Here is a 13921-nt window from a genome sequence, read left to right on the forward strand (position 1 = left end):
CCTAAGGAAAAGACGTTTGAGAATGAGAGGCTGTGGCCTGGGCAGCCAGTCAAAGGGAAGAAAACCACAGTAGAACTTTCCCCGGCTTGTTTTTTGGTGTGTAGCATTTTTGGTTTGTTTTGGTTTGGTTTTCTATTTGGAAACAAAAGAAAGGCTGATTTCTGCCATATTTTTGGAGTTTTAACGGATGTTTACCAGAGAGTTTCCAGCAGTTAGTGGCAATATTCTCATGGAGTCATGGACTTTGCCGTCAACCCTCAGCCCTGTGACACTGATAAGAAGTGGCACCAACTTTCTAGCTACGTATGTAAAACCTGGCAATAGGACAGAACAAATTCAGGGTCTCGTAGGCTTTCGTTTTCGTTCAGTTGTGAGGTGTCATCAGCTCACACCACGACTTGAAAGCTTGGTAGCCCTGTATGCCAGATACACTGTCTGAGGAGCATGTATTACCTTATTGACGGTGAAAAATAATGACCAAAAAACCTGCAACCACCCCAAATGCTAACTTGAATTCCAAGAGAAGAAACTTGCAGAACAGGTTGATGTTAGGTACAGAGATATTTAAGGCAATAAGCCACAATTATAAGGATTCTAGAGGAAGAACTTAAAGCAGCTACATACAAAGCCTTTAAAATTTAAATAGCTGAAGTGCTTTTACTCCATATGCTGACAGCTGATGATACCCAGCAAGTAAAGGCAACAGTAGTGTGAGGTGTCACTCAGCAAAGAATGATGTGGGAAAACCAGAAATATTTTAAGTATAGTGCTGAATCCCAGTTTTTTGGTAGCAGAACACTGTATTTTATTTCCTTCAGCCAATAGGTATTGACATTTTAAATTCCTCCTGAGGCAAGGAAATCTTTTTCTGCTAAATAGTTAAATAAGCTGGATAAAAATAGAACCTAAACTTCATTTGGAGCAGCATTTGAATCCAAAGGCACCACAGCAATTGTATTTCATCCAAGTAAGACGGAAAGCTAAAATTGTTAAATTGTTAAACACAGACCCCCTTCTTGTTTGCGTAGGTGAATAATTCTGCACTTATAAAAGAGGTTGGGTTGGTGGGGTTTTTTAAATACCGGATTTATGTACTGGGTTCTCAAGTTGTCTAGGTGTAGCAAGGTATAAAACACTTGGTTTTTATTAACTGTTGTAACTTGCAGGTATGAGGATTAGTTCTGTTTTGTAATACACATTATTTCATAGGTTCTAAACTGGCTTTAAATAATTAGCAACTGGAGTGGACACAAAAGGTCTTTTTTACCTGGGCTTGATTAGATACATTGATGTGGTGAAGCTGTTAGGGATACAAACTTAAAGCACGTTTCCTTTGGAAAAAAAACTGTTCTGCAGATGCTAGTGTTGGGAGGTGACAGCCAGCACTCCTTGCCTTGCTTATGGTTTTAACCAGTTCTCCTCAGACTGCTATGCATTATAATAACTGGTTTTGGCTGTCGCTCTTACTCGTGCGCGGTGGCGGCGTACACTTTATCAAATGCATGCGCTGCGTGAGAGGCAATCGCTTGTTATTTTATTACCTCCTTCGCGTACCTGCTGTGTGCCAAAGAGGGAGGCCAGGAGCCCACCCGTACGGTTTGCACAGCGACTTCCCGGCAGGGAGCTCTTGCAGGGCATGCAGCTGACACGGGTTTTGTGCGGGGGGAGTTATTTGGGGAAGAAGGTGGATTTTCACAGGGATGGAAGGAGACAGAGGAGGAGTATTTGCTAACAACCCCCAACGAGATCTGAAGTTCTTCAGCGGCACCGATTCTGACGAGATGCATTTTAGCTGGTTTTTGAAAAGGGTATCTGCTCAGGCTGCAGAATAAAAAATGCTGCGCAAGGTGCAACTTACCCACCTGGAAAGGGATGCACATGCATCACCTGCGTGTCGTTCTTCTCAAACAGCCATAACATACTCGCTCTGGCCTGAATGCCCAGCACTTTGCAGACGGAGCGGTGCTCTGGGGGAAGGCAGAGACAGCAGAAATGGCCTTCAGCACCGGTGCCTCCCGGGTGCCTCCCGGTGTTTTCCATATTGCAGGGGCTATGGCACATGGGAATGCTCAAGGCCCAAAACATCCTGCCGTTCATACCGCTGTTGCCCCTCGAAGGAGATCTCCAGGATCGGTGTGCTCTGGAAGCTTTGCATACATTAGCTAATGTCCTTCCAGCAGTTCGCCGTTCCCTCGCCCTCAGTTAGTAAGGATGCTGCTCCCTCTTTGCCACCCCCACGGGCCCCCAACACCCAGGGTGTGCGAAGAGCAGAGCACTGCAGGGTGCAGGGGATCGGGGCACCAGGCATTAGTTATACCTGATTTGTTTGATTGCTTTTTTGTAAGGTCAAATGCACAGGCATTACTGGGGACAAAAAAACATCGCTTTGTCTTGCCCACAGCACAAGGCTTAGCGCTACACAACTGGTACAGCTGTAAACTTCAGAAATGTTAGTCTAAACGGTGTTTTACAGAATAATTCAAATAGATATGTCCTTAGCAATAGAGCACTGAAATGTAGAATGCATGTCATAAGTGACTCTGCAGGAATAAATATAAGCAAGACAAATCTTAACAGCTCTGTCAGAAAAACCCCAGCAGCGCTCAGCACATGATCCTTAATGTGCTTTGGTCAATATCTTTCTCTGTATCAATGGAAGCTCGTTAAAAGAAGATACTGCAGACTAACTGAGCCATGCCATATTAGTTCTTGCCAAAGCTTGACATTTTTAATACATTAATAATATGTCTGTAATGTAATGGAAAACTATTAATCAGAACTGGTTATATGCCAGAAATTTAAGCTATAATTGGCTGCTTCTTGTCAGGAATGCCTGTCGTACGCTGCTACATCTGCCTAATGCTCAGATGTCTTGCACTCCTCTGCACTTTTTCCTTGTCAATGCGCTAAATTCGATCAATGTTATAGTCTATAATTCTGTGTAATGACCGTCATTATGACTCTGGCTTACTTTAATGAGAATTCGTTATATGGGAAGTATTTTAGCATAGGGTGTTAAGGTGGTGGCTTGCTTCACCTTATTTTAGTCCTATCCAGTCCTGTTTATTAGTGGATCTGAGTCTCAGCAGTTATAAAAGGTTACGGGTAACTGAAAAGCTAGCAAGGAAAATATTAAAGAAAACAAATCCATTTTTGCCTGAATATACAGGCTTGTAGTCTAAGGATAATTAAACTCAGTAACTTCTTAGTTCTACACAGAAACATGAAATTCACCTACTGCTTATTCCAGCTATGACCAAGCCTTCTCCAATATAGAGTATGTTTTGATTTGTCACAAATTTAAAGTCATTTGGCTCCTTTTTTAGCAGAGAGTAGTTTCCCTTTTGTATAATGACTGTTCTAAACTGTGGGATTTTGGGGGTGGTTTTTTCCCCTGCAAAATAGTGAAATACATTGGAAAGGATGAGAGGGGAAGAGCATGAGGTGTCTTTAAAATCACATGGAAAGTGTTTTCTGAATTACTGAATTCCAAGATAATACGTAAACATTCCCATTGAAACAAAAATAATGTAAGGTCGCTACAAAAAACAGTGGTACTACACAGTGTGCTTCTTGAAAAGATATAATTTTAATTTGGTCTTAGGTATTTCTGCTTTTGTGTCAGATTCAGATTTGAAGCTTAAATATATTTGAACTAATTGAGAATTGTTATTGCATGAAAATTCAGATATTCTCTGCATATTCTGATAAAATATATGGGAGTTGTATGGTAACACTTGATAAAATGAATATAATGGAAAATTGCATTTACGTCCATACGGCAATTATTGTAAATTACTTTGCTATGGAAACACAATTCAACCATCTGTTGGCATTTCATAGTGTCTGTAGTTTAGCTCAGTTTAAGATGAAGCATTATTTAAATATAGGGAGGCCGTTTGCGAATAGCTTTGAAGAGAAGTTTTGAAAATGTGTATTACCAAAGCGACATGCTCAGGAGCTCCCCAGGTCACATACCACTTCCCATGGTTTTGGGGTGTAGGAGGGTTCATGACACTGGGCATAATTTAAAACTGGGAACAAGCAAAGCGGGCTGCAGAAAGTGGTGACTTACAGTTGTTTCTTACCATCTGTCTGATGGGTTTGCTTAGATTTTAGCATCCAGACAAAAAGAGTGCAGAGGTGCTGCGGCAGCTGGCTGAAATCTTCCTCCTGCAGAGAGCCCAGCGCCCAGGCTCCCCATCCTTGGCTGGCACGGGCTGACGTCAGGCACAGGCTGAGAGAAATGAGTTGGAGTTCCTAGCCCCAGTTTTCCTTGTCTGTGATTAGGGTACTTACTCCGTCTTTGCAGTTTCCCTCATACATAATTTGTATTTTTACCTGTGTTTTTTAGCAAATGTGTATTTTAAGTTGTCATAATAACATCCTAGGATTTTATATCTGTAATAATATGATTGAGGTGATACAAACAAAGGGAATTTCTAGTTGCTTTCTGAAGAGAGGAAAGGGGATATATCTGCTATGAAATAAACACTGAGTACACAGGTACCCCCACCCCCAAACCTAGGAAAGTAAGACTGCCATAACAGAGAGGGAAAGCATCCTTATAGTTGGCTACAAATGAACCATTATCTTTATCAGTAGTTTATCATCAGTGTGATCAGTAAATCACAATTCAAAGAAGAAAAAAAAAGGAGCAAGGTTCTTCCAATGCTAATGAGAAATTTCAAGGAAACAGAAGTGTGCTGCAATATCTTTGTTACCCTTAAGAAAAAAGAAAAAAAATCTAAGAAATGCGTGAGGCTTTTGGAGCTTGCTGAGGTCCCCTTGCTGGGAGACCATCAGCACCTGATACGCATCTCTGTGTCACTTTAATAGAAGAGCCTTCCTGCTGCTGCCCCACGGCACTGGGCTGCCTGCTCCCCTGCCTGCACGATGTGGGCAATGGTTGAGTTCGGTAGCTTGTTCTCCATTTTCCTAGGGTGAAAATACAGTTTTGGAAGCAGAAACATGTAACTCACCTGCAACATTATAAATCTGTCTTTGTTAGAAAAGACTTAAATCCTTCATGTCAAAATACTTTTCACTGTGAATGATTTTGTTAGTTTGTTCATTCTAGCACAGCACCCACGGTAAAGGTTATCCATATTATACCAATTTGCTTTATATTGCATCAAACCTCCAAAATGTCAACATATCATATATTTTGTAATGCATTGATTCTTGGACAATAACTCTAACTCTTATTGTTTCTAAAAGGGTGCTGGTGCCAGAAGAAAAGAATGATTGATGGGAAACAGACACCAGCCTGTAGACACTCATCCTTTTGCTTCGGATACTGATTTATCAGTGCATCTGGGCATCCCCTGCGAGCCCTGAACACGGAGGATCACTCAGGGTTATCGACAGTAGCTGAAGACCTGCAACTTCACAAATTATTATCTGCTGTTGGACATCTTTTACAAGAAGCCCTGACAGATAAGTTATAAGACAAAGGACGAGCGCTGCATTGCTGTGAAAGGCTGTCATCGGGGTCTGGGTGGCTTCTACCAAAGTCTTCAACTTAGTGAAACAAACACCCTATCCTAATGCTTCACGTTTGAGTTGGAACCTATTTTACAAAATATATACATGTATATGTACGTATACATATAATCTATAGACTGCACGTACGCCAGTACTGAGCATCCTTACGAAGGTGACGTAAAAGGATTTAGAAATGTATTTGTCAAGATTCCTGTCACTTCACGCCCTCTGGGTTACCGTATCCTCCGTGATGCAGCACTACCCTTCCGTGTGGGGACACTATGATGTGTGTAAGACTCAAATTTACACAGAAGAAGGAAAAGTATGGGATTACATGGCCTGCCAGCCGGAAGCCAGAGACATGATCAAATACGTAAAAGTGACTCTGGATCCCCCAGACATAACGTGTGGAGATCCTCCCGAGACTTTCTGTGCAATGGTAAGGCAAGCTTTTCATTTTGCATAATTAGTGGGTACATATTTATGATAGATGGCTTCAAAATGGAAGCCCTAGAGCATACATGTAATTATCCAAGAAAATCTGCATCATATTCCAAACATGAGAGGTTCTGAACAAAATGCTGAGCAGTACATTAAGCTGGGCAATGAGATGTTCTACTTATGGGGACCTAACTTCGCTTTACCTGAATTCGCTATCTCTCTAGGTCAACTTTTAATGACTTTAAAAGAAAGCAGCATAAAACTCTTAAGTGCATTAAGCCGTAACTGGGGTGCATTTGCGTGGATCACCAAAGACTTGAGTGAATTGGTTCCAATGCGATCACCTGAAAGCATCATAGTGTGATATAATTCAGCATAATTTCCAAACATGAGACCGTTGTTAGAAACTTAAACTGCAGAAGCTTAAAAAGCGGTGGTGGGAGCTGGGCTGGTGGAGTTTTTCTGGCAAGCCCACGCAGCCGCAGGCAGCATTGCCAGAGCCTTGCCACCGCATGCAGCAGGTATGTACCAGCAGGTCCATATCTGCGTGTATGGACAGTGCCGGAAGAAACACCTTTGGGTGGGGGCCAGCTCTAGCAACACTGACAGCTTTCTTCTTTAACTGAAATGGTAAGCATTTAAGCCAACTAAAAGAGACCAAAGTCAAGTTCCTTAATTTAGATGCTCCTAAAATTAGAGACTAGTTTTGGAAATGTTTGGCTTGGTAAATAATTGTACAGGTATGAGAAACCAGGCAGACGCTATATATATATCAACCTTTTACAGCTGTGCTGCTCCCAAGTGTTTGATAGATCGTGGTGTAAGAGGTCATTTGAGTTAAAGGAAATCTTCAGCTTCTCCTCACAAACAGGGAAAATTAATTTTCTTTGCCACTGACTATTTCTGTTAAATATTGAGTGGACAATACAGTATTCCTTGACTAGAAAATGTGAGTTTGAGATGCAAAGCGTGTGTACTTAAATCTGTTAATAAATCCATGGAAACATACATCACATTACCTACATAATTTAGATTTGAAAAACCAGTGAGTTCTGGTAAGTGAGGTTATCATAACTGGGAAAAGTCTACAAAGTATTTATTTGCCTGTGTATGAATCATCATTGCTGTGTGACAGCATCCCCACAGGAAGGAAATTTGCTTTTAAATGCCTTATGGTATCATTTTCAACCACTACTGTTCTGCAAGGAGTTCAGGTCCAACCACACGTACATTTAGGGCATTATGTGCACGCATGCAGCTGCTTCCCACGTACATTATGGTAATAGCCACGTGATAAATTGCGGAGCTACGTGAATAAATTACATTCACTGTGAACCTTTGACTGCACCGCTTGCTCTCTGCCCACTAATCCATCTCTGCTGACATGGCTTTGACACTCAAAACCTCTGAGCAGCTTCAAGCAGCCACTGTTTAAAAACAAATAAAAGCAACGTGCCCCACGTAATAGGGTCTTTTTCTTTTTTCTTTATCTTGAAATGTATTTTCTCCCTCAGAATAGTAACGGCTGTGATGTAGCCCTCAATTGGTGACATTTAGCAACTCATCATGTAGTGAATAAGAAAAATTGTTCTTTTAATGCAAAAGAAACTGCCCAGCGAAACTTGTTTCTTCTTTTTAGTGGAGATAAACATTGCAGCAGTTCCTGTCTTAAGTAATTTTTTAAGTTTCTGAAGGGCCTGGTTATCAGTCCACTCTCTAGTTAAATGATTTTAAACAAAAAACAAAGAAACAAACAAACAGACATTTTGATTAAATCTAAGTATTAAAAATGGTGCCAGAACTCCCCCTGAAAACACTTGACCTGGCAAGGTCCTTGATGCTGTGATGGGGGATGAAGGTTTGCTTGGGAATGATCTGAGGTTACAGCTGTAGCTCGGTTGCTACTTAAGCCCTTGAGATGCAAAAGGTCACCAGAATCCTGACACAAGAAGTAAAGAAAGAGGAAGAACTGGGGAGAGGGAGAGCCAGCGCACACAATGAGGGTGTGTATTTAGTGATGTGAGTGTAGAGTGACTGACTCCTACATGATAAACTATTGTATTTGCATTCAGTATAGATGTATATTGTACACATACACTATATTCAGATATGCATTGGTAATGGCTTGACTTACTTGAAACACTGGGAAAATGACAGAAATACTCAATATTCCTGAGGTACTACATAGCAGCAGAGCGCTCTCATCCCTCAAAGTGCTTCATGTCTATATCTACTATAGCTACATGTAGAAATTACACATTTCCTTCAAAATAAGGTTTTACATATTTGTAGGGCTGAGCTTTTGGCATTTCCTAATGAGGAGATCTCTTATTTTTGTGTTCATTTTTAGTTTTAGAAAATGAGTTAAGAAGATAACACTGACATACTTGGAGAAGGTGGGCAGTAGAAAAGGGTGCATTCCTCTTAGGCGTGTTCTTGCACTAAAAAATCCTGAATTTGAAATGACAGAGGTCCAAAGGTTTCTTTTCAGCATGGTGAAGTGCCGAACTGCCTTGCACAAATGCTTGGTTTTATTGTTGTGAGTATTGGATATTTGCTGCTAAACCTATGTGCCAGTGTTTTGTTATTGAAATCAGGTTAACACTGCCTTGGAGGAGATCAGGGTCCTTTCAGATATCCTAATAATAAACAAGGGCACCAAACAGCTGACCCTGCTTCTGCAGGAAGAGGAGGAGGTTGAAGCAGCCTCCTGTTCTGTTTCCATATCAGTTCTCCGTTAAGGCTTTGTAATTTTCTGTTCACCACAGACTATACGGACTAAGGTACTAGCTGCTGAGCCTGTGTCAGCTATCAGTGTAGTATAGATTATATCCCTGAAACACAACCAGCCTGAGAGGTTCACCCAAGTCCTGCTGGGAGATCATGGTAAAATCTAAGGCAATCTGTGAGAGGGAGATGGTAATAGTCTGCAATAACATACAATGCAATCATGCATTGCAATGCACGCCAAGCATACAATACAGAGGAGATGGGCAGTTAATGGTAAAATTTGCCTCCTGCTTATTTCTGTGTATTCCCCATGGAATTAAATATTCTTACAAGTCCATTATGAATTTTTACTCAGTAAGCTAGTTGACAGACTGAATAACAAGGTTTTGCACATGCAGGTTTGTTGCATAATGGAACAGTCCTCTAGCTAAACCCAGCTAAACCATGGCGGCTCACCACTTGTCAGTACCTTTGGGTCGTCCCTCCAGGACAGCGTCTGTAGGTATTACGGGGAATATGCAGCAGGAAAACTATCCCACAATTGCTTTTATGCAATCTATTCTGAGAGTAACATTATAGTTTCTGGTGACATTCAGTATTGACAACTCATGAGATTATTCTGAAACCTCAAACCCCTGGAGTCCTATGATTATGTGAGATTCTCGGCTTTCGTTTAAAACATCATCTTTATTTTCTTAGTCCTTCTGGTTGCAGAGAAAAGTTTGAAAATGAAACTGAGAAGCTCAAAAAGCAGAAGCCAAATAAATAGCCCTCCCAATTATTATTTGGTTAAAATTTCATAATTTTTAAAGTCGCTCAGGACTTTTAGGGCTTGGGAAAGGATTTTGCTCGAGAGGAGAGATGCATGAAAGAAACATATAAACAAATGCATGACTTAGAGCAGTGAAAGCTCATGGTTTCTGGCCATGGACTTGCTTGTGTCTGTAAGGAGGACAGAACAGCATCCTTTCTCAACAGGTAGCGCTTCTCCTGCCTGCGGGATAACCAGCCCCCTGCGGAGGGGGTTGAGTGGTCACCTCTGGCTTCCCTGTACATTTTAAAGCAATCTCTAGCTGCTTAGAGGGAGGCATGCATGCTGGCAGACGATGCACGTCAGCTTTCTGTGGCATTCCTTCAAGGCAATTTGGCCATCTTTTGTCAGGGTTGGACTGGACTGTCATGACGTTTCAGCCAGTGTGACCATTCCTGTGGGTCTGTAATTCACAAACTTCAGGCATTTGGCATTGGTAAGAGTGTGTATGGCACCACACGCTTACATTTAGTTGGCCTGGGAGGAGAGGGAAGGGGAAGGAGAAGAGAAAAAAGAAAGAAGCTACTTCACGTTTTCAGAACTGCAGGATTCACTTTGCAGAGATACTGTAAGCAAATTTTTAAGTACCTGGGTGTGCTAGTTTAGTTCTTGTGGCCTGCAGCATTTACATTTACAAAACAAATCTGCTTTAAATCCCTGGGGGTAACTAACCCTTGGTGAAATCTACTTCCCTCTTTGTAAGCACTTGTTACAATTTCACAAAATTCTTGTCCAGATAGAAAAAGAAACAAATCTGACTTTTCATGACCATCACCATCTTTTGCCTTACAAGAACAGTGCATAGGTGGCTTCTGACTTCTTTATTTCTAAAACATTTGCCAGCTGTGCCCCTGGTACAAGCATCAGGAGCCCGCATGGTGCCACTCACAGCTCGGGGGTCCCATTGCCCCCAGGTCGCACCTGCCCCTCGCATGGGCTGGCCCCTGTGCTGAAAGCCAGCCTTTGTTTAGTATGGGGGTTTGCATTCAAACCTTAGCCAGGATTAGTGTGTAAATTCCTCATGAACTTAACTAGGAGACTCCTAGTGGCTATTGCTGTAATTTGCAAACTGGAGACAAATTTACTGTGCTTGCAGCTGAAATGGCAACATAAAAATACAATTTTCTGCTCATGTTTAGACCTAGCTATCATAACACCATCCCACATCCCAGTGGCTAAAAAATGATGAACTTATCAGCAATTATCGTTGCCTGCAGCTAATTTTCTTTATAGGTTAAACAGAAGCTGGAAAAGAAGCCTACAGACAAGAGTCCGGTGGATTTGTACAATTTATAGAGCAGAAATGCTGATGACAGTAGAAATTTGAGCCCTTGAGTGCTAGTCTGTATTTCATAGCCAATCAAAACTAAATTAAGAAACAAAGATTATTAAAAAGTCTTCTGTGCGTGTAATTCTGGCATAATATTATGAGGTGGACATTAAATTTTTCCCTCTGAGACTTTCAGCTTCAATAATATAGCATTCCTTTAATTACAAGTAGGCTCGTATTCCTTAAAAAAGGGAAAATACTCCATAGTGTAGTTAGTGATACCATTATTATGTTTACTGAAATAATTAAATTAACAGATATTCTTCTGAGTCGTATATATAAATCAAAATGAGAAAGAAAAATGTACTTTTTGAAGCATTTTGGCATACATACATGCATTCTTGGGTAAGACATTTTAAAACAGTTTTGAACCATACTGTTAAGAGATGCTGATAAGAAAAAAAGCTTTTTTCTTTTATGGAGCGAATAAGGACATACAATCCTTCATTTTAGTTCCATCTATGCAATCTTATTAAGTAGCATGGGGTAGAATGGGAACAGGGAGTTAAAGATGAGGCTATTGTTACTATCTTGTTTAATGTGGATTTTCATAGTTGTATGTTTTAAAAGTATGTACAGCTCGAAGTTATTGCAGACTTTATTTACAATACCTGCATCTATTCTGAACTCTTTTGAGTACATTTAATTAATACAAGTGTTGCTTTGTCATTGTTGGAAGGAACCTTATCCTTCAGGGAGCAGAGTTTTTATTTTGGTGTTTCCATGTAAGTTACTGGGTATTTCATTTAATTTCTAGTACTGCAAGACCATATGGTGAGCTACAGGCCCCCCACCACTTCTCTCCTCTCCCCTGTGTAGGGCAGGACACCTCTGCCACCCCACTGATATGGCTGTCCCCATCAAAGCACCACTTTGGTCCTGATGTTCCAGCCTCAGACCAAAGCAGCTAGCAGGACGCGAGGAAAGTGAGAAGCGCACACCATGCCCTTTGCTCCTGCTGTTGTCCCCCCCGGTCCCCTCCTGCCGGTCAGCGTGGGGGCAACAGCCTACCTGTGCCTTCCGTAGCCACCTGCCTGCAGACACTTCAAAGGCGCCTTGATCCTCCGACCTCTTGGGAAAGAAGTTCTTGGTTTCATAAAAGAGAAAAAAATTGATATACTTGATGACAGCAGGAAATAAAAAAACCGGTTTGGTAAAATCTCTTTTTTTCCAACTGGAAGCAATCTAAAAAATCAATAATTTCTCATAAATTAAAACTGAGGATTGCCAGTAAAACAGATTTGCATTTTGTTCAGTATCACACATCAAGATTCCCCAGTAAATCATTAACAAAACTCTATCCAGTTGCTTTTTTTTTCTCCTCAGTTCCACTTTGTGTATTGGAAAGTTTTCAAACCTTAAACAAAGCAAAAGCACGGCCACGAAGTACTTAAGTTGTTAAAAATATTTGGGGGAAAAACAGGGTTTCTAAGGAAAGTCAAGGGCTTCTACATACTTTCAGTTGCAGAGCTTTAAGGCACATATCACTACTATGTGTGAAAGTGCTTCCTTTTAACAAGACGTATATTTCATAAATACACTTTGTAGAAACTGCTTAACTGCTGCTTTTAACACTGCCTTTCTTCCATTTGGTACTTGGTCTCCTATTTTGTTTTTTTCCCCGGAGTTAGCTGGAATTATTAGACATTTGTAGCTAACACAATGATCAAATTATTGCAATAATAATTGATCTTAGAAAGCAAAGGATCGCTGGGGGCAACTGTGGCTCTGCGGATGAGGTTCTTGCAAATACCCGAGCTGGTGTGCCCACCCTGCTGCCTTCAGCACCCTGGGCCCCCGAAAAGCACCTTCCTCCATGGGCCGAGAGGGGTATCTGCGGGGAGCTGCCCAAGTACTCTGCAAGAACTTGGGCTTTTGGTCTTGTTTGGGTGTGGAAACAGCAATAGCAATTTTATAAAGAAATAAACAGCTTCCACTGTGAAATGGATACCCTGACATCCACAGGAGAATCTGAATGGCTTGCTGTCAGTGCGGCTGGACCAGAAATGTCCCCCCAGCAGCACCTTCAGTGCCGTCTTCTGCAATAAAACAGTACTACTTTATAAATAAAATCTTTACTAGCAATGTATTGTGATTTGAAACTTTTCTGGTGAGGCAGAGGTGATCTCGAGCCTGTGGCTCACTGCAGGGAGACTCTCCTAACAGGATTTCCTGGGGTCCAGAGAGACAATGCAGTAAAGCAGCATCCCGACCGGCGCTCCTCGTCTAGGGTACGACAGCGCATCCCTCCCCACCCTCCCGGGCTGAGAGGAGGCGGCAGCGGGTGACCCTGCTCGTTCTCTGCTAGAAGCCCCGGACTGAGATTTTTTTCCAGGAGGGGGGTAGATCTGCCTTTCAGCAGAGCGACCTTTGCTTTTTAACCTGCCGGTGTCATGCTGTCGGCCTGGAGGAGCGGTGGTGCAGGATCACCTCCATCACGGGGAGCAGCCGGTTTGCTTTCGCACGTTTCGGTCACGGGTGCGATGCCCCGCAGTCCCAAGTGAGCTGTGCAGCATTAGGCTTTCCAGGCTGCTGTCTCATTTTGAGGACAGTGTACAAGGAGTGTGATATTATATTTCCTCCCGCTGTGATGGACAAGTCTCAGAGTGCAAATTTTGGATTTACTTGGCAGAACTGAGCAGAGCTAGTTTTATGCTGCCCAGGTTTGTCCAAATTATCTAGACAAACATATTTTTCCTTCTTCATTTAGTACACGTGTGTCTCTAAACCCCAGAGTTTTGTGTTTCTTTCTTGCAGGGCTTGTACTTTGTAACAGCTAAGAATCACTGGAAACCAAATGCAGGTTCCTGAGGCACTTCCATATATTGCATATATTAAAATTTCCATTTGTAAGCATCTTAGTTGAAACAAAGCCAAGTGAACTTGGCCGAGAGTTCTGCAAACCCTGTGTGCATCAGGACAACCGTTCTGGTTAGCAGGTTCCCCTGGAGTCCTTCAAGAAGGCAGAAGTCAGTAAGTTGACTCACAAATAATGATTTTAACATTTAGACATTTATGTTACTTAGAAAGCAGCCAGTCCTATATACAGCCCAAGTTGCCCCATGCAAACATTTAAGCCCACAGTATGCTGCCAGAGCATTCAAGAAAAAAATAAATGTACC

The 13921-nt window shown here is 41.8% G+C and overlaps 1 protein-coding gene across 1 annotated transcript in view; it reads left to right on the forward strand.

Moving 5' to 3' along the window:
- Window positions 1-5680: 5680 nt before the first annotated feature.
- The window catches only part of NTNG1 (netrin G1), a 152156-nt gene continuing 143915 nt past the window's right edge, over window positions 5681-13921 (forward strand). The window contains exon 1 of the mRNA XM_010566089.1: window positions 5681-5926. Within this exon, the coding sequence (XP_010564391.1) occupies window positions 5681-5926 (246 nt within the window). The remainder of the gene's footprint in view (window positions 5927-13921) is intronic.

Source organism: Haliaeetus leucocephalus, unplaced genomic scaffold, assembly GCF_000737465.1.
Source record: "Haliaeetus leucocephalus isolate CR32 unplaced genomic scaffold, Haliaeetus_leucocephalus-4.0 Scaffold205, whole genome shotgun sequence".
NCBI lineage: Eukaryota > Metazoa > Chordata > Aves > Accipitriformes > Accipitridae > Haliaeetus > Haliaeetus leucocephalus.